The 27374-nt window shown below is 42.2% G+C and overlaps 1 protein-coding gene across 2 annotated transcripts in view; it reads left to right on the top strand.

Moving 5' to 3' along the window:
• The window catches only part of CRACR2A (calcium release activated channel regulator 2A), a 140884-nt gene that overhangs the window by 87943 nt on the left and 25567 nt on the right, over positions 1-27374 (top strand). For both annotated transcript variants that reach the window (XM_066590504.1, XM_066590505.1), the window contains exons 9-14: positions 117-304; positions 3678-3749; positions 6383-6428; positions 7593-7684; positions 20251-20587; positions 20668-20806. In XM_066590504.1, coding sequence (XP_066446601.1) covers positions 117-304; positions 3678-3749; positions 6383-6428; positions 7593-7684; positions 20251-20587; positions 20668-20806 — 874 coding nt within the window. The remainder of the gene's footprint in view (positions 1-116; positions 305-3677; positions 3750-6382; positions 6429-7592; positions 7685-20250; positions 20588-20667; positions 20807-27374) is intronic.

The following is a 27374-nucleotide window of genomic DNA, read 5'->3' as shown; positions in this document are numbered from 1 at the left end:
AAAAAACACTTAAAAAATACACAAATAGCCTTTTGAATTCTCATCACAATGTCTGTTTCCTTGTCGGTCATTTAATTAGTATCGCTTCTTGCTTTGTTCTCCTGGATCTGTTGCAGTTGGAGAGTCAGTGCACAGAGTTGAATAATGACAAATATGAAACCAAAGCCGAGAATGAGAAGCTGAAGTTAACTAACAAAGAGATGAGACGAGAACTTGAAAGAACCACACAAGAGTTAATTACAGCTCAGAGACAACTGAGGATTCTTCAGGAGGAGGCCTCCCAGCTGCACGAGGAGAGAGAAATGTATGTAGATAGCAGACTGGATTTTCCATAAGTTTAGCAATGGCATTATCCAAAAAGAGTCAAGGGGTGTTACCGTTGTAGGAATGAGTGGCACACCAACATGATATAGTATGAACCAGCAGCAGGAGGTGCTACATATGGGGTCGCGTTCAATTCCAGAATGGTGTCCTGACCTCTACTCTTCTGATAGGTGATGGTCCAAAAAGCAGAAGTGGGACCTGCACCCATTAGGTATTTATAGCATATCTGGGGCCTAAAATTGGAATATACTCTTAAGAACGGTGGCACCCAAACAGATTTGCATCGTAGAATCTGCGGTCGGCTTCCATTGAAGTCAATGGAAGCTGTCCGACCCGCAGCCCATCTGCAATTGACATGAGATAGGTCACAGGTACCCGTGTTAAAGAAAAATCTGCATCCGCGGCCATCTGCATTACGGATGAAGATGAAAGAAGGCAGGTACGTAGGGTCACCAGCCGCAGTCAGGGCCGGATTCCACTTTGGGCTCCGGCGTGTGGAATCCGACTTGTTCGTGTGCCGCCCGCCTAGAGATGCACTACATTGAATGATCACTGCATTAGATACAGCTGGTACATTACATCTTGTAATAAGTAACAAGGTACCACATGATGGGCACATAATGATCTGCTCTCAGATATGTCCTACCCTCTTCTCTGTGCAGCAGAAGGCAACATTCGGCAGTCATAGATAAATGTGATGACTCAAGTAATTTTGATATGGCACACCTTGCATCAATCGGGGTTCAATAGTCAAAGACTGACACGGATTCGCCACATGTCAGTGGACCTTGGACACATGGCAGATGGCCCTCTGAAGTGATGAGTCCCATTTCTTGCTGAACCATACGAATGGGCGGGTCTGCCTCTGGCGTAAACAGCATGCTGCAGATTTCTGTGGGTACAGCATTGGGGTTCAACAGGTCAGTAGTAGAAGTGTCATGGTCTGGGAAGTATTTTCCTGGCATGGCCTAGAACCATTGGTCATCATAGCACAATCCTTGAATGGTCAACTCTACATGGACCTTTATTGTCAGGAAGTCTTCCCTGACCGTAGTGACAGATGGCAGGGAGTATGACTGCATGTTAACACTATACAGGGTTTGTTTGAAGACATAGGAGTCTTAGATGCAAAATAGATATATATTAGCTAATCAAGACTAATTCCAATACCCTTTAGATGCATTGGAGCAATCAAAAACTGTGATTGCCCTAGCGGACATATCTTTAAGCTTTGCTGGTACTATATTAGTAGCAACATGTCTGTTATGACAAAGAGAATGAATTTTCTCTTGTGTTGCCCGGTAGATTGTACTTTCTGTCACCGTTCTAGACATCTGTTATTTATGCATCAGTCACAAGCAGCCAGCTTCATCCTGAGCGGCTCTCCCCTGAGTCTGCGCTTTTCAAAACTTAGAAGTCATTTCATGCAAATAGCGTATTTTCTTTTCATGCACTTTTCATTCAATTACATCTTCAGATGTAGCAATAGAAGCCCAGTCCTGCGGTGCACGGATGCCTTAATAAGCAGCTTTTTTGCAATTCTGCTCCCTTGCTAGGAACTTTCTGTACTGCAAGCACTTGTTTTACCACTGCCATGCTTTCTTAAAGGGGATGTCTAGTTTGAAAAATCAAGCTAAAGGGTGCCTGCCGTTTAAAAGGACTTTGGACATGTCGTAGAGACATGTCAAAAGTTTAGACCAGTGGAGTCCAAAAGCTGAAAGTCTACTAAGGGGCACAGTACTCAACCAAATGTTTGTCTGTTCATTTTCGCAACTCGTTGGGGTGTCAGCACCCTGATACCCACCAATTAAAACTTTTGACATGTCACTCTAACACGTCTCTGTTTTTAAAAATGATAGTTCCCCTTTAGTAGACAGTAGTCCCTCATTTCGGTCCTCCACCAATTAGCTCTAGTGGAGAGTAGCTACAAAAATGTCTCTGGGGGATCTGGACAGCCCATTGAATTCAAAGGACAGCATGTAATGCTTAATCTCTCCTATGGAGGAGCTGTAGGGAAATAGAACATTTGCTGCCAGATTTCCCCACAGATTCCTGGGGTTTACAGCAACTGAAGCTTATAAGTAGGGCACCCATCTAAGAAAAAGGAAATAGTAAAAGCCAACAACCTCCTTTGAGACACTATTTGTTTTTTTCATGTCATTTGTATTAACTAAATTAAAGAAGCTTTCTGGAACTAAAAATATTGATGAGGATAGGCCATCAATATCAGATTGTTGGGGGTCCATCATCCAGGACTCCCATCCATTCAGCTGTTTGAAGATGTCACAGCACTCGGGTAAGTACTCAGTGATGTCATGGTTATTCATCATAATGCCTAAGTGTAGCCAAATCCAATCTAATGAATGGGATTGAGTTGCTAGACCAAAGCACCTCCACTCCAAAATCCGCCTGATATGCATTGAGGATGCTGTGGTGTTTACTTGACTGCAGTAACCTCTTCAAACAGTTGATTGGCAGTGGTTCTAGGTGGAAGATCCCCGCTGATCTGATGTTGATTACCTACCCTGAGGATAGGTCATCAATACCAAAGTCCAGGAAAACCCCTTTACATATTTTTTAAGAGTAATTCCATCCAATTTCGGTTGTCCACCTATACAATATGGTGAGGAGGTTTCTGGTTCTGGTGCTTTGTTGCTCCCATAGAGTTTGTCACTCCATTTCTCCTGCATCGTACTCTATAAGGAAGTAATGCTCTGACCCAGATGTGTATAACTTCAGTACTCCCGAGCAGTGACAGTCGAGAAAATGTAATATTTTATGCCTGGCCTTCAGTTGAATGGCCAATCATGTATTATATGGATGAGCCAGGTATATACCTACTGAATACTCTTAAGTAATTCTTCATACTTTCCCATATTGTAGATGTAGTTATAGGGGCGGGGATGCAAAGATAGCAGTCACAGTCAGTCCCAAAAGTCATTGTGCCGCATAAGAAGACAAAAGTTTTATAATTGGCACATGATAGGTGGGGGCCCTATTACAAGAACTTCAAATTATGGTCAGTGTTGGGCTGCCTTCACATCTGCAGCGGGGATTTTGTTTTCTTGCTCCATTTGTGGAGCAGGACAGAGGAATTCCCCGTTGACTTTATTGGGGTCCATTCGGTTTCTATTCCATTGCCCGACCTTTTACTGGAAGAATAAGTACTATATGCGTGCTATTTCTTCTGGTACTTTGTGCCAGGTCTTCGACGGATACTCCGACCATAGGTTCCAACACAGATGTGAAGGCAGCCTTATTCATTCGTAGTGAATGTATATTTGTAGTCTCTCATATTTCACGTTGCTCCTTCTCCGTATGTGTTGATTTTAACACTATTGATTGCATGATAGGGAGGTATACCGGGTCACAGAAAGTCTTCAGCGAGAACGCTCAACACTTCTAAAACAGCTTGACTTGTTAAGGTAAGTGATTTTTGCTAAATTTAACTCATTACCATTTGCCCTGTTGGGGTCTTCCTTATGGGACACTTATCTGATAGGTAAAGGTGAGAGCTGCATCCAACGTAGTTCTCAGCACGGGACCACCACAAGGAGGTCTATTGACAGCTGGGGGCCTCTGGTGAGTCACGTACTTCAAAAACTGGGTGCGGGGAGGACATCAGCAAGCCATTTTGCCCTTTTGTAGGAATTTTATTATAATAATGTCTTTGACCCAGGTGAGGGTAAATCTAACTACGACTATGTTGTGCATTGGGTTTATTAAAGGGAACCTGCATAAAGCACCACAAATTAACTTCTGATGCGGTTAGGGGAGGTGACAGGGAGTTGGGGACTGTATTTTTCATACTTGCCTACTCCTGGTACCTTCTGATGAAGTCTGCATGCCACCCGAAAATCCTACTCTTTTGAGAGTCCATTGCGCGCTGTCCCATAGACTTGTATAGGAGAGTGCACAGGACTCTACATTTGGTGAATTTCATATGATAAATGTGTCCCGTAGACTTTTAATTCTTCATCACTTTTAGAATCTCTGTATGCTGTCAGTGTTGATCTAAGGGATGAATACCATAGAGACGTCGTGCTTCTGAGAGGTACAGCCTCCCAGCTCTGTGTACTTTACATGCACTAATACACTGTAACAAAATAACAGGACAGTTGAAAGATTTGTAATTAGCCCATACAAGATTTTCTGAACTCTTTGCAATTGTAACCATTCTAAGCAAGTCTTCGATTTTCCTGCAGCACCCCCACAGGGGAATTGAAGTGTTGCACATAGCTCACTGAAATCAATAAGCTGTCCATGAATTGCATAGAGCTGGCTGGTTTTCTAAAAAGATAAACACTTTGTTGCTCTCCACTCAGGCTAATTGGTAAAGGTTACAAAGGAGGGATGCTCTTTGATTAACCCAGTATTTCCTAATGCAGTACAGGTATTTGAAAATAGTCTCACATTGGATTGATATAATCTGCATTAGTAATAGGTCAAACTTAAGCACTGTCTGCTGCGGGTGGTCACTAGCTCCTTACTTGGTCAGTGCTGCCTGTTTCTGACAGCTGACACACGTCTGCAACGGCAGCAATTGGAGCTAGCTCTGATCATTGCCGTTAGGGTTACATTGCAGCCTGGAGCTTAGTGAAAGCTCCAAGGGCTGTCATGTATAGCAGACTAGTAATCTCTGCTTGTGGCAGGGCTTAATAGACTTAACCTCCTATGGACCAAGCGCAGTAAATATACTCAATGAGCGCTATGTACTAAAAAGTGAAAGTGTAAATATTATTTTCAATATGCGACTCAGCGATCGTAGCAGACCCTGATCAGCCCTGCCAGTGATTGATGTCACTATAGGAGAATGTTTTCACCAGTAACTAGGGCATCTATGGATGCCCCAGCTGCAGTGGAAAAGTGTGAAATAAAAAAAAGACCATATGAATGACCCTTAGAGGTCTTATAGGACATCATGGAGGTCATAAATAGTTAAAAAACCCGAAATTAAATAACATTTTTAAATATTTATATTTAATATTTAAAAAAAAAAAAATATTAATGTAAAAAAAAAAAACATTCTCATATACAATAAATAAATAAAATAATTACAATTCGTATTGCCACATCCATAAAAATACAAACTATTAAAATATATAATTATCCTATAGGATGAGTGTTGTAGGAGAAAATAATACATAAAGTGAGAATTGGTATTTTTGGGCACCCAGTATCCTAAAAAAAAAGGAATAAAAAGCAATTTAAAAAGTCGTACATACCCCCAAATTGTGCCAATAGATATTTCAAGTTCCTTCGAAAAATAAGCCCTCACACAGCCATGTCAACGAAGAATAAAAAAAAGTTATGGGTCTCAGAATATGGCAGCAGAAAGCAATAAAAAAAAAAGTTGTACATGTGGTATCACTATTAGAGATGAGCGAGTATACTCGCTAAGGCACATTACTCGAGCGAGTAGTGCCTTAGCCGAGTATCTCCCCGCTCGTCTCTAAAGATTCGGGGGCCGGCGCAGGTGACAGGTGAGTTGCGGCGGGGAGCGGGGGGCAGAGAGGGAGAGAGAAATCTCCCCTCCGTTCCTCCCTGCTCTCCCCCACCGGCTCCCGAATCCTTAGAGACGAGCGGGGAGATACTTGGCTAAGGCACTACTCGCTCGAGTAATGTGCCTTAGCGAGTATACTCGCTCATCTCTAATCACCATGTTTGTTCGGACCTGCAGAATAGATCAGTTAGCATGTCATGTTTTGCTGCACCATGAACATGTAAAAAACAATGGCGCTTTTTTTTCTATTTCAACTCACTTTAAAAAAGAAGTATTAAACTTTTACAACACATTATATGGGACATTGAATGGTACTATTAAAAAATACAGCTACTCCTGCAAAAAACAAGCCCTCCTACAGCTATGTCGACAGAAAAATAAAAAAGTTATAGCTCTTGAAAAGTGAGGATGAAAAAACAAAAAGGGAAAATTTGAGAAATTGCTGCTCTTCGAAGGGTGTTCCATGTTGGCTTACTTTGGCTATGAACTCTATGTATTTTGAAGCCATGCGCATGAGTCCTTAGGCTAATTTCTCATTTTAATTCTCTTTTCCAGGGAAATGAATAAACATTTACGGGATGAACGAGACAGCTTTTTACAGGTAGAGCATAAATTAGGTTTTTGGTACAGCAAATACCCGCAGCGGCCGCAATCAAGAAATGCAGCTGGGGTGGCATCTCAACGTCAGCCCAGGCCCATGTGATCATATTGTTTTATTCTTCTCTTCCCTCCTTTGATATCTCCTGTGGTGTATGAATTAGTTGGTCGACAGGAAGGTGTTTTCCCTAGCCGGCCAATCAGCTATAATGGAAGTGTATTCATTCTGGGACCACCTCTACATGGGTGCTGGTTATTTTCCTGCCTGAGGTACTTGGTGGGGTCATTTGCAGCTAAGCACCAGTGGTGACACTTTTACTGTGGGGATTATTCATCTTTCCATATATCTTTTCCATCTTGTATATCTCCTTTGCTTTCTCCAACTAGGGACGGTGGGTCCTCTAGGTTTGAGTTATGCGTCCATTTTTATCGGGACTGTCACCCTACTTTTAGGCAGCTGGCTTTTGTTAGGGAAAGCTTTCCCACTCCTATTCTGGTGTTTCCCACGTGTTGGTGTTTTAATTCATTGTCTATATTGGTCCATTGCAGACATTAATCATGTCAAGTCTGATGTGTTGGTGATGTCCGTGAGGGTGGCTGTACTTGCACCCTGCACAAATGTAACAATGACTTTCCATAAGACTTACAAGAGACGGGCAATTTCTAGGAAGGTCATAACCCAATGTTCAAAATTCCAGCACATGAGTCTACCGTAGAATACAGTATTATTAGAGCCATGTGATTGATCAGTCCACTGGATATTGTCTTAGGGCTAATGATTCATGACAGTTTATAGCATATAATCAAACAGCTGTTCAACTTTTATTTGTTAGTGTTGTTGTATGAGTAGTAGAAAATATTTTTGTATTATGTAAATTAGTGTACAGACAGTATGCAGTAAGCTCCTTAGCTCCCCTAGTGGTAGGTATAATTATATATTTTAATTCCCCGACAATACAAGGGATTTTACAGAACTACATATTGTGGATTCATTGGGTGTAGTCTTGGCTTTTACGATTGAACTAGTTCTGGCTATGCCAGGTTAGTGGCAGTAAGTAAAAAGAACTGGACTGGCTAAGCAATCTTGAAGGTATTGAGCAACTTGCTTCGATAACTTGTATTTGACTTGCTCTGATACCAAATTATATACTTCACATTTGTTACTCAGAAATCAAAAGTGAATCCAGCTAAATCAATGAAGAATCAAAGATCGGGATCCATCGTTGGGAAATACTTTGAAAAGAAGAATTCAATTAAAAGGTAACTGTAGACCTTTGTTTCTTATGATAGAAGTTTTTTAGAGCACCTTGTGATTACAGAAGCTGCTTGGAGCGTCTTTTGTCTGGTACCAGATTTCAGGAACCTATAGGCGCATATTATTTATTGTCTTAGACCCCGCCCCATCAAGTAGGCCACACCCACAGTCATAAGTGGATTTAAAATGTGTGTTTGTTCTTACAAAATAAAGCAGAACATCAGGGTTGATTGTGATAACATCTAGCACTCTCTGCATCCTTTACTCTGTCAATTCCTGGTCTCCTCTCATGCCGTTAGAACTGTGACTACCTTATTAACATATACATACATATCCTTTATCTATTTATACATACTGTTCTGTGTAAGCATATGTATTGATTTTTACCAAATGTACATTATATGGGGTATAAGTGATATGGTACAGAGCCTTGGGATGTTTGCCTATTGATAGCATGGGACCCTCATAAATGGAATGGCAGCTGTACCATATTCATAAATAATCAAAAGCTATATATTTATAAAACCTAGTTAGTTGGTTGAGTCCACTGACAGATTAAGTAGACTATAGTCCAGTGTTTCCCGAACTCCAGTCCTCATGGACCCCACAGGTCATGTTTTCAGGTTATTCTATAGTAAGAACACAATATCTGAGGCACCGACAATAATTACATCACCTGTGCAACACTGAGGGAATCCTGAAAACATGACCTGTTGGCGGTCCCTGAGGACTGGAGTTGGGAAACACTCCTATAGGCCCTGGGATGTTCACACAACTTGTGCCCCCCACAGGCTATAACTTTATTCAGTAATATACATACCCCAAATGTCCCTCCTAGTGCTTTCCCATAGTAATAGTACCCCATGCAGTACTAATGTCCCCTTTTGTGACTCAAAGTAATAATAATGCCCTGACATAATAATTCCTCCCAAAGTGCCCACTACAAGAAATGATGCCTCATGTCTGACCTACAGTAATTTTATTGTGCCTCCCTTTCAAGCTATTAGTGGCCTGGAAAAGGAATAATACCACCTTTAAGCCAATCAAAGTAATAAAGTCTCCTCTGTGTCTCCAAAGTAATAGAGTTCAGTCTGCAAGCTCACAAATAATAGAGCCCCTCTGTTGCCCCAGATAACAATGCCCCTTTTTTGTCCCTCCACACACAATAGTGCCCCTCTGTCACCCACAATAGTGCCCCTCCACATATAATAGTGCCCCTTTGTTCCCCTGCACAATTAATGGTGCCCTTCTGTTCACCCACAGATAATAGCGTCCCTTTGTTGCCCCTCCACATATAATAGTGCCTCTCTGTTGCCCTTCCACAGTCCCACTGAATAAACTGTATTCCAAATGCTGCATAGTCCAGCTCTTCTCCCCATATCCTGCACATACTATATGGAAGAAGGAGTCGAGCTATGTCCAAAACCAAACTGCAATGTGATAATGATGCAGCCAGTGTCTGGAATACAGGTTGTGAAGCTGCTTAGATGGTAAGGAGGTTTGGGTGGTTATGGGTCCCCGAGATCCTCAGGCCCCAACCCACCACCCAAACTGCCCCAATTGTTATCCATCATTGTCTGGACCCCAAACAAAAAAAGACAAGGACATTACACTCTCATGAGCCCATAGACCTTTTGATACACTCCATGATCCTATTTGCCTTGACAGCAGCTGCCTGACACTGGTTGCTCCAGTTTTATTTACAATTAGCTGAAACCCCCAAGTCCTTTTCCATGTCAGTTTTGCCCAGTGGTTTCCCATTTAGAGTGTAATGGTGACATGTATTTCCGTTATGTGCAGAACCTTACATTTGTCAGTGGCAAACTTCATTTGCCACTTTTCTGCCCAAGCACCCAATTATCCAGATCCATTTGCAACCACATTCTCTCCTCTCTTGTGTTAATTTCTTTACATAGTTTTGTATCATCTGCAAATATTATTATTTTACTGCACAATCCTTCTATCAGGCCATTAATAAATATATTAAAAAGAATAGGGCCCAAAAACAATCCCTGTGGTATCCCACCAGGAGTGGAGTGTAGTGGAGTATGTACCGTTAATAACCACTCTCTGCTTTCTATTACTTACCCACTTACATACATTCTCGCCCAGACCAAGCATTCTCATTTTGTATGCCAACCTTTTATGTGGCACAGTATCAAATGCTTTGGAGAAGTCCAGATGCATAAGATCCAATCACTCTCCCCGGTTTAGAACTTACCTCCTTTTAGAAGCTGATCAGATTGGTTGAAAAGGAGCGACCCCTCATAAACCCATGCCGATATGGAGTTATACAGCCATTTTCCTTGAGGTACTCCAGGATAGCATCTCTTAGAAACCCTTCAAACATTTTACCCACAATAGAAGTAAGACTTACCGGCCTGTAGTTGCCAGGTTCACTTTTTGACCCCTTTTTGAATATTTGTACCACATTGGCTATGCACCAATCTAGTAGAACAGACTCCATCGCTATAGAGTCCTTAAATATAAGAAACAAGGGTCTGTGTATCACCTTACTTAATTCCCTTAAAACCCAAGGGGGTATTCCATCAGGACCCAGCGATTTGCCTATCTTAATCTTTTTAAGGTGGCTCTGCACTTCTTCCTGGGTTAGACTGGGGATATTTAGTGGAGAGTTTACTTTGCACTCTGCATCTCATGTAACATTTTTGTCTGTGAATACACTGGAGAAAAAACTATTTAATAGATTTGTTTTCTCCTGATCACCGTCTACAATTTTATTATTTATTATAGGGCCAACACTTTCAGTATTCAACTATATTAATATTAAAAAGATTAACAGTTTAGGGTTAGTTTTACTCTCTCTGGCAATGAGTCTCTCTGTCTCCATCTTTGCTTCTTTTATCTGTTTTTAGATAATTTTTTTTTCCTTATAGGTTTTTAGTGATTCTTCGCTGCATTCTTGTTTTAGTAGTTTAAATGCTTTCTTTTTGTTGTTTATTGCCCTTTTACCTCTTCATTGAGCTACATTGGTTTTCTGCTATTCCTAACCCTTTTATTCCCATAAGGTATGAACCGCTCACAGTAAGTCTTTAAGATATTTTTAAACATTTCCCATTTACTATCTGTACTTTTAAAGACATTATCCCAGTCAATAAGGTTAAGGGCATCTCTAAGCCGATCGAACTTTGCCTTTCTAAAGTTTAGTATCTTTTTGGCTCCCTGATAAAACTCCTTTCTGAAAGACAAGTGGAAATTTATCATATTGTGGTCACTATTCCCAGTTTAGAGATGTTTGCTTATTTTTCTATATTACTTGTATTCCTTTTAACTCTTCTGCTAGTTCTAACTGTACTAACCCCTCCAACCGCACTACCCCCATTTTCATTACTTAATCCCAGGTCACTGTCTATTAGGGTTATACCTAAAGAATGTAATTGTTACTTCAATATTTTTTCAGAAAAGGTCACCACAAAATCATATCATTGGATATATGAAAGTATATATAATCTATATACATCCATATATCCAATGATATGATTTTGGGATGACCTTTTTGGAAAAAATATTGAAATAATTAAATTCTTTGTTTTTAGGCAAAAGTGCATCAAATTAGGATATGGGAATATGAGATTGTAAAAAGGTTATAGTCCTACTGTCTAAACTGTCTTCCCCTCTATCTCTGTGGTTGCCTTTCCCCAGTCCTTAACCTCTTCCCGCTCCAGCGCGTAAGTTTACATCCTGGCAGCTGGGTACTTCCCGTCTGATCTTGCGCTATCCCGCATCGGGAGCCGGCTGTCAGTCATAGCCGGCCTCCCGCTGCAACAGAGATGCGGAGATGCGCCCCCCGCTGTTAACCCCTTCCCTCCCGCGATCTATGCAGATCGAGGCATGGGAGGGGTTCAGAGAGGGAGCGCGCTCCCTCTGTGATGTCACCGGGGTCCCGCAATATAATCGCAGAGACACAGGCGTCCTGTATTGCCATAGCCTGTGATCGCTGTATAAGCGATAAGGCATGGCAAGGCAGTAGCCCTGCCATGCCTTATCACAGCGATCATCAGGGCTGTACTGTAAGTGCCCCAGAGGGACACAAATTGTGTAAAAAAAAAAAAAAAATGAATACAAAAGAAAAATGTAAAAAAAACCCTTTTTTATGCTTTTTCTAATGTTAGCATAAAAAAAGTTAAAAAACATGAAACCACACATATTTGGTATTGTCGCATTCATAACGATGCGTACAATACGTTGCACATGCTTTTGACTGTGCATGGAAAAAAGCGTTTAAAAAAACGCTAAAAAACTGAGGCAAAATGCTCCCTGAGGCCTTAGTCAGACGGGCGTTTTTTCGCGCTATTTGCGGATCGCATGACGGATGCGCATCCGCAAATCGCGTGACCGTTGCCCGAAAATCGCCCGAAAATCTGCTCCTAGCCGCGTTTCATTAGAAACGGGCCGGAGCTGTCCAGCGCATTGCATTCAATGGAGCCAGCAATACAGCCCGCTCCATTGAAAGCAATGCGCTGCGGGCGAGTGTGGGATGAATTGTCGGGAAGGGCTTAAATATATAAGCCCTTCCCTGCAATTCATCCAGAAAAGTGTTAAAATAAAAAATATATATATGCTTACCTGCTCCCGGCAGCCGGAGTTCCGCGCGGCCGGTCTGCAGTGAGTGTGAAGGGGGTGTGAGTCAGACCTACCCCCTGATTGGCTCAGCGCTGACTCACACCCCCTTCACACCCACTGCAGACCGGCCGCACGGAACTCCGGCTGCCGGGAGCAGGTGAGTATATATATATTTTTCATTTTAACACTTTTCTGGATGAATTGCAGGGAAGGGCTTATATATTTAAGCCCTTCCTGACAATTCACCCCGCGCACGCCGGCAGCCCATTGCTTTCAATGGAGTCGGCTGTATTGCCGACTCCATTGAATTCAATGGGCAAACATCGTTCTTCTTTGCCACAGCTGTTACAGCTGTGGCAGAGAAGAAGGATTTGTCTTCTATATGTTCTCAATGGGGTCGGTGCTGCTGCCGCCGGCCCCATTGAGCGCATATAGAGAAGAGAACAGGAATCGCAGATCGCAGATAGCTGCGATCTGCGATTTCTGTTCTATAATTTATCGGACGAGCGCATAAAAAGCGCTCATGTGTCCGATACCATTGCAAAGCAATGGTTTTATAAAATCGCCGGACGCATGCGCAAATCGCGGCAAAAAACGCCCGTCTGACTAAGGCCTAAAAACGCAATAAAAGTGATCAAAAAAGTATGTACCCCAAAATAGTACCAATAAAAACTACAGCTCGTCTCGCAAAAAATAAGCCCTCATAGAGATCCGTTCATAAAAAAATAAAGTTACAGGACTTTAAATGCAGCGATTTAGAAAAAAAAAAGATTTTTAAAAAAAGGGTTTTATTGCAGAAAAGTGGAAAAAAACCCCGAAAATGTAAGAATTTTGGTATCGTTGTACTCGTACCGACCCGCAGAAAAAACTGGATTGTGTCATTTATGCTGTATGATTAACACTGTAGAAAAAAAAATCTATGGCAGAATTGATGCGTTTTCTCTCCCTGCTATCATAAAAAAAATAATAAAAGTTATACAATATAGTCAATGTACCCAAAAGTGGCACCGATTAAAAACTACAGTTCGCGACGCAAAAAACAAGCCCTTATACAGCTGTATCGACAGAAAAATAAAAAGTTATGACTTTTGAAAAATGGAGAAGAAAATCCGCCAAAAATTGTTGCGTCCTTAAACCCAAAATAGGCCGTGTCCTTAAGGGGTTAATAATTCTCAATTTTACAAATTATCTCTCTTCACACATAAGGTAGTACATGGATTTTTTTTTACTGTAAGGGGCCCATACCACATAATTGATGGGCCACTGGTATAGTGAAAAGCAGAAGACTATTTAGGACTTTCGCATTTGCAGGGACTCAATTTTTGCACATGATTGCCTATTAAATATGCCCTCTCAATTTGATATAAAGAAAATTATGCAGATCCCTTTTACAGTTATAACTACTAGAGAGCTGAAAGGTGAAGGGACACCCTTACTTCAACTGGACCCTTTATAACAGCATCATCTGTACTGCCCTTATGGTGGTCATGGGTTCAATCAAGAATGAACATATCGCATTTGCCCCAGAGGACCCCAATCAAAAGTGACTGGAGAGGACTAAAGGATGTTTCTTGGACATATACAGAAGCCCTGTGTAAAAGAAGACATCATGGAGATTGATCCAGTTTTTAGATTTACTGTCCCTTTAACATTCCCAAGTTGACCCGATTCATCAAGTAATATTGAGTCATTGAAAACATGGGTTTCTTACACTAAATACACTGCATATTGTTTGAAGAGGCTTGTAATAACACAGGTCTGAGACCAAAAAACTGCATAGGATTTTTTTTACTGTTTATTATAGATTTTTATTCACTGAAGAGTGGGGGTGGGGTGTATTGGAAGGCGGGGGTGGTGGAGGTTTGGCAGTGTGAGAAAGCTCAGCTGATCACGTCCTAACAGGTTATGTTGTTTGTAGCGGAAGGTGAGGAATCTTACTGACTGGGTTGAGCATGTTTCGACATGTTCTCTGGGGTTTTAGGAGTGAGTGTACACAAGCCTGCTATTAGATTTGATCATGTTTCAACATGCTTAATTAGTTCAGGATCTTGTTTGCTGTATGAGCCACACTCAGTTTACATCCTGCATTCAAACGTGACTGTGCTCTTGTTTTTAGGTCTGTATTATGGCTCCAAGAGGCTGTGTTATTTCTCTGGACAACTTTTGTTTTATTTGTGGTGAATACATTATTACAAGTCAATAAAGAAACATAAGTGATTTTGTGAGGAAAGTGTATTTTCTTTACTTCAATATGAAATTTGACCATGGGCTCCTCACAAGATCTGCAGAAGGTGCGAGGAAGATCTCTGTTTGTGTTTTAAGGGGGAAAAAAACTCCTTTCATTTTGGCAGCCCTATGATGTGGGGTGAACAGCAAAATAACACTACTGACTGCTATTTCTGTTTGGTAGATGTGAAAGGCTTTAATACAAAAAATAAATATCCTACCCAAAACCTTAATTCAGCTATTTGTCCAGTGCCTCATAGCTCTAAAATTCCAATTCCACACCCACCCTTCAGATTGGATAGTATCCCAAGTGATTCAGAAGACGAAGACACATTACCTCCCCAGGATGAATCTAGCTCAGATTTTTCTGTTGATAAGGGTCCCCAACCTTTTTCTCAGAGCGAGCTCAATGACCTAGTTAAAGATTTAGGCCTTTCCAAACAAGCAGCCGAATTGCTCGGGTCAAGACTAAACAGCAACAACCTGCCGTCACCTGGAACATCATTTTTTTGGTACAGATACCGAGAGAAGGAATTCACCCAGTTTTTCTCCAAAGAGGGAAATCTTGTGTTTCATAATCATGTTCAGGGGCTCATGATGTGCTTTGAAATAGAATATGATCCATCTGAGGGGCACCTATTCATTGATTTGTCTAAAACAAGCCTCAAAGCAGTCTTGCTGCATAATGGGAATACATGTGCATCACTTCCTATAGGGCACTCAGTGCATTTGAAAAAAAACTATAAGGATTTGGCTGTTCTTAAGAAAATCAAGAACATCGCTGGATGGTTTATGGAAACTTCAAAATACTAACCATGTTGTTGGGCCAGCAGGCTGGTTATACAAAATATTCCTGCTTCCTATGCTTGTGGGACAGTCAAGCTAGAGACCTCCATTGGACAAGAACTGACTGGCCACTGTGAGGCGCCTTAACCCTCGGTGAAGAAAATGTCATTAATACTACCTTGGATCCATCTGATAAGATTTTATTACCACCTCTTCACATTAAGTTACGGCTTGTGAAGCAGTTTGTCAAATCATTGCCAAAAGATCGGGCATGTTTCATATATCTGTGTTCCAAGTTCCCAACACTGTCTGAAGCCAAGTTGAAAGAGGGACGTTTGACTAGCCCCGACATTCAAAAACTCTTATCTTATCCCCTCTTTTCAGAAACAATGGGAGAAAAAAAAAATAAGCGCGACACTCTTTCAAGGATATAGTGCACAAGTTTTTGACCTTCTCTACCAAACCATTGTGCAACATATGTTGCCTGTGTTCAAAGCTCCAGGATGCAAGTTGACCTCAAAAGTTCATTTCTTAAACTCCCATGTTGACTTCTTTCCCGAAAACTTGGGAGCCTATAGTGAAGAGCAGGGTGAAAGATTTCACCAGGATATCCGTGATATCGAGAGACCCTACCAAGGAAGTTGGGACGTCTCCATGCTAACTGACTATTGTTGGATGCTCAAGCTGGAAACAAAAACTGGAAAGCCAAAGCGTGATCGAAGGAGCATCAAAGAGAAGAAGAAAACGTTTCACAGGCAAAAAGCGTGAACATGGAATGATAAATGTATCATGAATGTATTTTTTAATAAATTATGTTTAGGTCATTGTAATAAAATTGTGATTTTTTTTTTTTTTTTTTTTTTTTCTTTTCATCGCTCATATGCATTTATAATGTAAACCCCTCATATATTTAAAAAAACTCTACATGATGCGGGGAAAATGGAGGTCATTTTTGAATTCAGCAACCTTGCAAACATTTTTTTGAAGACCTGTGTAATCATCTACACAGGTTCCTTAAAGGCCACAACACCCATGTTGGCATAGTGTCCGACACGGTAGGTCTTAATGTTAGAGTTGGAGTTGACCTTTATCCCCCATGAGTAGATTCTAGTTTTGCAGCGAACTAACTTCCATTCACCGCCACCCCAAACCCAACCATACAAAATACACCAAAACATTGGTTGATGATGGAGCAAATGACTAGGAAAGCCTCTTATTAAATTTCATAAACCATAAAATCTAATATATATAAGTATAACTAACATGAATATGTATAATGTACATTAAGCCAACAAAAACGCCAAGGAAGTCTGGCGGGGCCCGTATTAGCAATACCGATAACTGATCACCCCAGCCATAATGTGCTGACTCAGGAGGTGCCAAATATGCCAATGTTACTACGGACCACACACTCCAGTTCTCTGGGACTTATCCCACTGTGAATGCAACTGCTTTATTGATTTCCTAATCCACCATAAATAGTGTCACCATACCATTAATGGCCCGCTATTCAAAATCAATTTTAGCATTACCCTTCAAGACCTCCCTACTGTCGAATGTCATGATAATAATGTGACACTTTTTTCTACCCCGATCTCCTCTCCCCCTCTCAGTACTTCCTCTACCTTATTCCTGTTGACCCATAGTGCCTGATTTCCCAGCCTAACCCTATCATGCTGGTCCTGCCCCAGCCTGTGTCCCACTACGTTTTTTCTTTTTATAAAAATGCTCCAAAATTGACCCAAAAATTGTATACACCAGCCACTCAGACAGGACTGAAGTACCGTCCCCTCCATGTGAGCCATTCAATTAATAAAACCCTCTTTTCTGCTAGCTTAACATCTAATTTTAGGATGCTCCGCAGGAGCTTGAATTACTTTCAAGGACTGGGTGGCTATTTCATATTTTAATGTATTCTCACATCAGCTAATTATTCACTAATTTGAAGCACATCCTAAGAGAGGCTTTCAATTATTCTTCTTCACAATTAATTGAATTTGATGAATTGAAGCTAGAATACACACAATGCTACCAAGCTAGGAACAGGCAGACCACAGCTCAAAATAGATTTTACTGTAATGGATGTTACCTTCAACAATAGTCCTCAAAATTAAATTTTTGTCACAAATTTTGAAAGAAACAAACAAGAAAAACGCTAGGAAACGTTTGATGTAATTGTAAAATGGTGAAGTAGAGCTTTATGGTTAAAGAGCATTTGTCACTTGACAATGCTCTGTCTCGATAAAGAGGAATTAAGTGGTGCAACAGCAACCACTGACCCCCCCCCCCCCAAAAAAAAATTACCTACATTATCGTGCAAAAGTGAATGAACAAAAGAGACATCTAAACTGAATCAATATTTGGTGTGACCACCCTTTGCCTCCAACAACATCAGTTCTTCTAGGTATATTTGCACAAAGTCAGGGATTTTGTAGGATTATAGTCAGCGTATAATGAACCAATTATACCAAACAGGTGATAATGATCGTATGTACGTTGAAACACAGTCATTGATCTAAACAGAAGTAGCTGTGTAGGAGGCTTAAAACTGGGTGAAGAACAGCCAAACTCTGCTACAAAGGTGAGGTTGTGGAAGACAGTTTTATTTCACCAGTCATACACTGTGGGGTAATACTGAGCACAGCCACAAGACCAAGGTAGTTATACTGCATCAGCAAGATCTCTCCCAGGCAAAGATTTTAAATCAGACTGGGGTTTCAAGATGTGCTGTTCAAGCCGTCCAGAAGAGGTCTTCATGAAAGAATTGTGACCAAGAAGCCATACCTTTGATGCAAAAACAAAGCCAAGCTACTCAACCGGGGGACCAAAGTGCTGATATTATAAATTGAAGGGGCAGAAGTGTTCAGTCAAGCACTGTGCCCTTTCAGCTATGATCGGCGACTAGTGAGTAGACTGAAAGACTTTCTACTACTGGCAACAGGAGTTTCCAGGCAAATGCTATTAATGACCTATCCTCAGGATAGTTCATCAACTGGGGTACGCCACTCAGGGCCCCGGCCAATCAGCTGTTAGCGCCACAACACAGGGTATTGAGCAGAAGCAGAAAGCTCTGACCACTGTGTACTGGTTGGCACACTACCAATTTTTCACCATGACAGAAAAGTCTTTCTTGAATATTAGGGGTCACTGAAAAAGACCAAAACTTAATTTTTATTACGAAAGTTACTAAAATATAAAACTGCCAAACTAACACAGGTACAAGATAGTCGTATGCTGTACTAGCATATATAAGCATAGACACTACGACTTGATTATGGTTACATAAGAGGCCCGGATGCTACTGCATCAGTCAGTCTCATGTCATATTATTAGTATAGTCCTTCATACCTATACCACTAGGTGAAAATGAATCTTCCTTTTACTCTGATGACATATAATGATATAGAATTTGATTCCAGAGACAAGGGCCCGGTATGTCAATATTCATTACATGCTGTATCTATTCACCAGGAGGAAATACAGAATTCTCTGTCAAATATTTTCTTTTATGGATGCTGAGCCCAAATTTTTATTAGGCTCTTTTTATTTAGTTATTTATTTGGTATAGTCTGTCACCCTGTCTGTTGGCATATATCAGATACACTCAGGAGGGATGACTTTTACAAGCCCCATGTTGCCAATGATACTGTATAATCTAGATGTGATATTGATAACATCAGATTATTTTAGTATTTTCATTGGTTAGACTGCCATATCATCTGGATATGAGTATTATTATTTAATCCAATCCCCTTGGTATAGTGGTCAGGTGATTATGGCTTGTTCCCAATATGTGACAACATGATCCCTCGTAGAAAACATGGTCCAAAGGTAGAAAACAGCTGACCATGGATGAAGGAGGTGAACAAGGTACTGGTGTATTAGTGTATCTTGTCTCCACCAGAAGAATGGGTAGAGACAAGATGCATGCCCACAAGAAACACCCCCAATGTGATTGGCTGGGTATGTAGAATGGTTGGCCGTGATCTTCCCTCCTGCCTCGTTTCACTCACCCGTCGGATGCTTGGCCTTGGCCCCTTTCCCTGCTCTCTGGCATGGCGACCCTGCTTAACCGCGCTGCTGTGAGGGTCTCCCGCTGGCTTCTTCCCTGTCAGTCTGCTACTTGACATAAGGGACCCTTGTCTCTGGAGTCAAATTCTATATCATTATATGTCATCAGTGTAAAAGGAAGATTCATTTTCCCCTTTATCTGATGGGTATTATATTTTTATCATAAAAGGGACCACCGATCGGACATATCAGAGACTTCAGTATACTCTGCATACATTCTCCCATCAGTGCGAAGGGAAGAGATATTTTAATTTTTGTCTGATGTGACTGATACTTTTATCATATAAGGACTATAGTTCAGACCCATCAGAGAGTTCGCTGCTCTGCGTAACTCTTGTCCCCTAGTGCTATAGGTATGAAGGAATATACTAATAATATGACATGAGACTGACTGATGCAGTAGCATCCGGGCCCCTTATGTTACTATAATCAAGTTGCAGTGTCTATGCTTATATATGATAGTACAGCATATGACTTTCTTGTACCTGTGTCAGTTTGGCAATTTATATTTTAGTAACTTTCTAAATGGCCGGCACACTACGATTGAAATTGCCAGCTCTGGCCACTATACAGAGGTCGGGGCGATCTGTTTCCACTCCATACCCTGTGTTGTAGTGCTGACAGGGGGCGCCAGTGAGCTTCTCATACAGGATGCCGAGCAGCAGCCCCAGCGGATCACCTATGAATCACCTATAGTATTTGTCTTTAAGTCTATACCCTACTCCAAGAGTTGATTTATTGAGTAACGGGATTCTCCTCAGCCTCAGGATTCTCCTCAGTTGCAGCAATATAGCATTTGATAATTTTTGTAAACTTTTTAAGAGCATCTTATATTATCTCTATTATGATATAAAACTTTTAGTGGGTCGATAATTTCGTCATTTTGCTGATTTTGATTCTCCAGCCAGTCATCTGAAGAAGATGATGTATTTCCACCTAAACGAAATTCTGTTGGGTTGAATAGCGTTGGCATATCTATATCAGAGACTGACAGCCATGTGGAAGGCAGATCAAGCAAAGACAGCCATTTACAGAGGATAATATCCATCGAAGAGGATCATCTACCCCAATATTTAGACAATCAACATGAGAGACCATTAAATGACTGGCAGGAGGTGGATGAGAAGGAAGATACCCTAATCCCCGATGAAGAAGTCATCCAAAACAAAGGTGAAATTCCCGAGGAGGACGTGCCAACATCTCCAAGAGGACAACCAGTTGGAAAGGAGACTTTGCCAAATGTAGGTGCTAAATGGTGTGGGGTAGCTGGATATTCTCAGGCATCAGGTGCTTATTGTATGGTAACTCTTGATTGGTTTAGTTAAAGGAGGAACCTATCTACCACCCGCCAGATCGATTATTTAAAATAGTCGTGGTTGGAAATTCCAGTGTGGGAAAGACATCGTTCCTTAGAAGGTTTTGTGAAGGCAGTTTTTATCCTGGAACATCTGCTACAGTAGGTAGGTGTGATTCATGTGAATGGACCAATGTATTGTGTAGTATAATATTTTCCATTGACAGGAGGAAGCAAGGGGAAATACTATATGTAGCAGGCAAAAGGCAGGCCGTACTATCTGTACCTATAGTACATCAATTACAAGTGGCGAAACAAATGTAGCACTATCTGTGCCTACATCATTTGCAGAGAGAGAAAGAGACAATAAGACAGTATGAGTTCCAATATAATTTACAGGAAGAGACAAGGAGACAGTTTTATCTGTGCCATCGCCGTTTACAAAAGATACAATTATATAGCACTGTCTGTTCCTACAACATTAAGGGTGACTTCACACTCCGTGGAACTTCTGCAGATTTTGTACAGTGCAAGATTGTACATGTGATAGAATATTAAAAAGTTCATCCACATGTAGTGGAAAAAAAATCAATGTGGTCATGCTGCAAATAATCTTCCCAATTTATAGGGGAAGTCTATATTAAAATCTATCTCAAAATATGCAGTAACACGTGCTGGTTTCATTGCACATTTCATACAGACATTCTATTTAATTTGTAGCAGAGAAGGATTTACAGGAAGAGACAGGGAGGCAGTACTATCTACATCATTTACATGAATAGACAGTACTATCTGTGCCTACATCTTTATAGAAGTGACTGGGAGACAGTACTATCTGTGCCTACATCATTTACAGGAATAGACAGTACTATCTGTGCCTACATCATTTATACAAGTGACTGGGAGACAGTACTATCTATGCCTACATCATTTACAGGAATAAACACTACTATCTGTACCTACATCATTTATAGAAGTAAGTGAGAGACAGTACTATCTGTGCCTACATCATTTACAGGAATAGACAGTACTATCTGTGCCTACATCATTTACAGGAATAGGCAGTACTATCTGTGCCTACATCATTTACAGGAATAGACAGTACTATCTATGCCTACATCATTTACAGGAATAGACAGTACTATCTATGCCTACATCATTTACAGGAATAGACAGTACTATCTGTGCCTACATCATTTATAGAAGTGACTGGGAGACAGTACTATCTGTGCCTACATTATTTACAGGAATAGACAGTACTATCTGTGCCTACAACATTTACAGGAATAGACAGTACTATCTGTGCCTACATCATTTATAGAAGTGACTGGGAGACAGTACTATCTGTGCCTACATGATTTACAGGAATAGACAGTACTATCTGTGCCTACACCATTTACAGAAGTAACTGGGAGACAGTACTACCTAATAATGCACAGAATGCAAATCCACAAACGTGGATTATACTACGGAGAAAAAGAAAAGTTTCACCCAAATTTTTATTTAAACCGATAGCAAAAAAAACCCCATAGACGCCAACTGTGTATAAAAAGATCCGTAAACCAACATCCAGACTGACATCACACTTCCTGTGTGTTTTGGGGACGGGGCTGTGACCAGCAGCTTCATTTGAGTTTCATAAATCTGTTGTACAAATATACACAAGAACTCTCACCGGCCCACCGAAAATAACACAGTCAACAAGCTTCAATTTCCTCAGTTTGCAGCAGCTTGCGCTCCGTCTCATGAATATTTCTCTTGATTTATCATAAGCATTTGGCTGTTTTGCATCACATCAGCATAATTTATATTAAATCGCACCATGAAACGATATAAAAAAGGATCCACAGTGCACAATAAACACCATTTTAATATGATCAGAAAGGGGATGCCAGCAGGGGAGCGGAACATGTACAACGCTTCCCAAGCGCATTCAGTATAAATACTGCTACTGGCCTCCAAAAGACAGATTTACTGTAAGGCCATGTACGGTTAGCGCTACTCTCAACTTTAAAAGTAATTTACAGCAGTTTGAACTTCATAGAATTTTTCTTTGCTCTCCAATCAAAGGGATGGTTCAGGAGTAGAGGAAAAAATGTTTGCATTTTTTTATCAGCAACAGCGCCACTCTTATTTATGGGCGAGATCAGGTATTGCAGCTCAGCCACATCTACTTAAAGGGGTATACCCATATGAGACTTTTATGGCATATCCACAATATACAGCAGTTGGAGGTAGTCAGGATTATGGAAATAGCCAAATCAGACTGTCTTTCGCACCTGCGTTGGAACCTCCGGTCGGAGGTTCCGTTACAGATCTGGTTTAAAATACTGGAAGAAAAAGCACTGCATGCAGCACTTTTTTTCGATCCAAAAGCTGGACAGATGAGTGGAAACTAGACAGACCCGATTATTGTCAATGGAGTCCATTTGACGGTGTTCAGTTCCTTCATGAGACGGAGTTGTGTGGTCAAGGGGTTCCCTTTTTCTGCTCCCCAAATGCAAGAGGAAAGCAGAACCCTGAACACAGATGTGAAACCACTCTTACACTAGGGATGGGAGTTACGGAAACATAGCATAACACAGCAAGAGACACTGCTTCTGCAGCTACTAAGGGGGCAAATACCCCGAAACAGCTGTCTGTGTATGGTTTTCTGACTTGGTTTCCAATTTCTATCATTGCTTTAAAGACTTGTTTAAAGAGTCGTACATTGATTTGTAGGAATGCTACCATCCAATAGGTGGCGCTGCAGAGGTATTGTTCCATCTCTCTTAGCATGGACACCCACTGGCGTTTTTTTCTCCACTGCGCTGCGAGAGTAAAGGTAAAGTCTTGCAGCGCAGTGCGAGAAAAAAAACGGCATCACGCCGGGTTATCGCCAGTCTTTTTCAAGGGGACGGTGGCAGCAGCGCTAGCCCCATTGAAAAGAGATTGAGAATGCTGCAGACTTCTGCCACAGCTGTGGCCGGAGTTTCCTACATCCCCGCGGGGAACGGGGATTCTATCCCATTGCTTTCAAAATCTTAGCTATTCATGAATGAATAGCTAAGCGCTATGTGTCATTGGCTGAACGCTCAGCCAATAGCTAAGCAGTAGCTGCTATTGGCTGAGCCCTCAGCCAATTCGCACAGCCCTTTTAGGAGGCAGGGATTTTTAAATCCCCGCCTGCTGAAAGAGCTTAACAGCAGTGCAGGGGAGCCAGCCGGAGGATGCGTCTGAGCAGCGGAGAGGTGAGTATTTTTTTTTTTTTTTTAACACTTATTGATGATTATCGGGGAAGGGCTTATATTTCAAGCCCTTCCCCGATAATCATACTGCGGGGCTTGGCAGAAAGAATTTCTTTCAATGGGATTGGCAGCAGTGCCGATCCCATTGAAAGCAATGAGATGGAATGCCGCGGACTTCTGCCACAGCTGTCACAGCTGTGGTAGAGGATTCCTTCATCCCCGCGGTCCCCGCGGGGATGAAGGAAACTCCTGCCACAGCTGTGGCAGAAGTCCGCGGCATTCTCCCTATGTTTTCAATGGGGCTAGGGCTGCTGCCGCTGGTCCCATTGAAAGCACTAGCGATATGCCGGTTCTATACCGGCGTCTTTCTTGCGCTGCGAGGCGAGAGCTTCCTCGTGCTCTCGCAGAGCAAGAAAGAAAATATCGCTAGTGAGTGTCCACCCTTAGTTGCAGTCTCTGTACTAAGTAATGGAACTAGAGAGGCTCGCTGTGCTACATTGTTTCCTTAAAGGGGTTCTGACATGAATAATTTTTTTATGCTTTAGCAGCCATTGTCCCCTGGTGTGCCTAATGGACCCAGGGAACCCATGGTTTAATGGCTGCTAAAGCATAAAAATATAACACTTACCTTGTCTTCTGTTGTTGTTGACATCGGGGGGTCAGCTCCCGGCAGGCAGTCTTCTTCCTCCAGCAGCCGCGCCGCTCCGGGATCGCGCGCATGCGCAGTAGAGAGGTGCCCTCTGACAGGAGTCAGGACGGGCTGCGTCTCCACTGCGCATGCGCAGCACTCCGGAGTTCAGCCGGACGGACGGGCCGCCCACAGCAAGCACTGCTTGTGACGTGCTTGCTGTGAGCGGTCCGTCCGTTGACCTCGGAAGTGCCTGACGGACGGAGCAGAGCCAGGAAGCGGTCTTTTTGACCGCTCCTGCTCTGCTTTAAAGGCACAGAAGATGATGCCGGCTGGAGGGGACATGCCTGGCGATCGGGCCAGGCCAGGCAAGGTGAGTACAATTTTTTTTTCTTCATGTCAGAACCCCTTTAACTTTCATTAATTTCTATGGGAGTTACTGAAACAGTGTAGAACAGCCACCTTGCCTACTTTTGTAATCCCTGGGAGGGGTGAACAGCACACGGATGGAATCTCTGCTATGAAAGGCTGAGGTGGCAATACTGCTTTCAAGGGATTGTACAGGATTATAAAAACATGGTTGCTTTCTTCCAAAAACAGCTCCGTAGGGTATTTGTGGTATTGCAGCTCAGCAATACATGGCACAACCCATAGACAAGAGTGGTGTTATGTATAGTAAAAAAAAAAAGTAGACCCTGTTTTTAACACCATTAAACGGGGTTTTCCAACATTACACTACTCAGGATAGGTCATCAATAGTTGATTGCAGGGATCCGTCGCTCAGGATTCCTGCCAATGAACAGATTGAAGTGACAGCAATAGGGGTGCATTCTTTTCATTTCAGTCCATACCAGGCACAGTGCCATACATTGTATAATGGCTGTGTCTGGTATTGCAGCTCAGTCCCATTTACTTGAATGGGTCCTGAGCATCTCAGGCCATGGGACTGATGTACCTGACGTGGATTCGTCAATCGGCTGATCGTTGGGGATCATAGGGAGATAAAGGGAAGATGTGTCCGCAGAAAGAGTCAAGCTGCTAGCCTGCCAGTGAACACTGGAGACCGCACACTTGCAGATTCAAAGTACGGAACTCGATACAGGGGAACGACGAGAAGTAAAGACAAAAGATGCCTTGCAGTAGAGTCAGAAAGCTATGCAGCCAACCCTGCTGACCCCAGGACATGACCGGTCCTCTTTAAATTCACTGGCCAATGCAGAATGGCTTGTTCCTGCCTCATCCTAAAACCTGGGTCACATCCCAATGACTCCTTCCTCCACTGCTAACAAGAATGAGTGACAGACTGTAGTTCTTGCAGCCTCAACACTGGGCCAACGACCATCCAAATCACTGGCGTATGGTGAGGGGAAGCAGGGGTCGCAACGGCGACCCAGCCCCTGCGCTGAGGGGGCCCAGAGGCCCCGCCATATTCAACATGCACAGTGCATGCATTACCGGCGCTGTCGGCCGCATGATCGCTGCGGCCGACAGTGTGTTTATAGCGGGAAGCGGAGGGAGAGAAGAGGTGGGAGGCATTGCCGCAGGTCAGCCCTCGCAGAGGGGAGGGCCGTTAAACGTGGAGTCGGCAGCCAATTACGGGCTGCAGACTCCCATGGCGCGCAGCCCTCCCACTGATTAGGCTGCAGCTGTGAGTGGTCACAGCTGCAGTCTATCAGTCTCTGCCGGCCAGCGATTACCAGGGGGAGGGGCAAGAGCGGCTCTACTCACCTCCGGAGCGCTGGATGCACAGCCTGTGCATGAAAGTGCAGGAGGACCTGTGGTTGCAGATCACATGACCCGGCTCCGGTCATGTGATCAAAGGATTGGGACTTTCATTTACAGGCTGCCCACACACTGCTACAGAGGTGAGTAGATGAAGGAGTGTAATTACATATGTATAACTGGTATAAGTTATACCAGCTGTATATATAATTATATACAGGAGATACACAGGTTACACCAGCATGGGACATACCACTATATACAGGGATACAGGGGGGTATACATTTACTGTACATAGTGGTATGTCCCATGCTGGTGTAACCTGTGTATCTTCTGTATATAATTATATATGTACAGCTGGTATAACTTATACATCCTGTATATAGTGATATGGGGCATGCTGGTGTAACCTGGCCCAGTTTATATCAGCATACTCCATATCATTATATACCGAATGTATAGTTTATAACAGCTGTACATGTATAATTATATACAGGAGACCTCCAGGTTATGCCAGCATGGGACATACCACTATTTACAGGGGGATATACATCCTGTATATAGTGATATGGGGCATGCTGGTGTAACCTGGCCCAGTTTATATCAACATGCTCTATATTACTATATACAGAATGTATAACTTATATCAGCTGTACATGTATAAATATATACAGAAGATACCCAGTTTTGGGTGGTTTTTACACCTGCACAAGGGAATTCCGCTTTCCTGTTCCGTTTGGGGAGCAGGAAAGGGGAATCCCTGCGGAAGAGCGAACTGTCTGTGGACAGAACCGAATAGCCCCGGAAGGACACCATTGACTATAATGGGGTCTATTCGATTTCGGCCCGGCTTTTGGACAGAAGAAAAACATGGCACGTAGCACTTTTTCCTGTATTTGATGCCATATCTGTCATGGAATCTCCGGCCAGAGGTCCCAACGCAGATGTGAGACCAGCCTTACAACAGCATGGCCGATATCACTGTATACAGGGGATGTATATACTTATACATCTCCTGTATGTACCATGCTGGTGTAACCTGGAGATCTCCTGTATATAATTATATATGTACAACCGGTATAACCTGGGTATATACTTTATATAATTATATATGTACAGCTGGTATAGCCTGGGTATATACTGTATATAATTATATG

Source organism: Eleutherodactylus coqui, chromosome 2, assembly GCF_035609145.1.
Source record: "Eleutherodactylus coqui strain aEleCoq1 chromosome 2, aEleCoq1.hap1, whole genome shotgun sequence".
NCBI lineage: Eukaryota > Metazoa > Chordata > Amphibia > Anura > Eleutherodactylidae > Eleutherodactylus > Eleutherodactylus coqui.
Note: the sequence above shows the minus strand (reverse complement) of the source record. Positions and strands in the feature narration are given on the sequence as shown.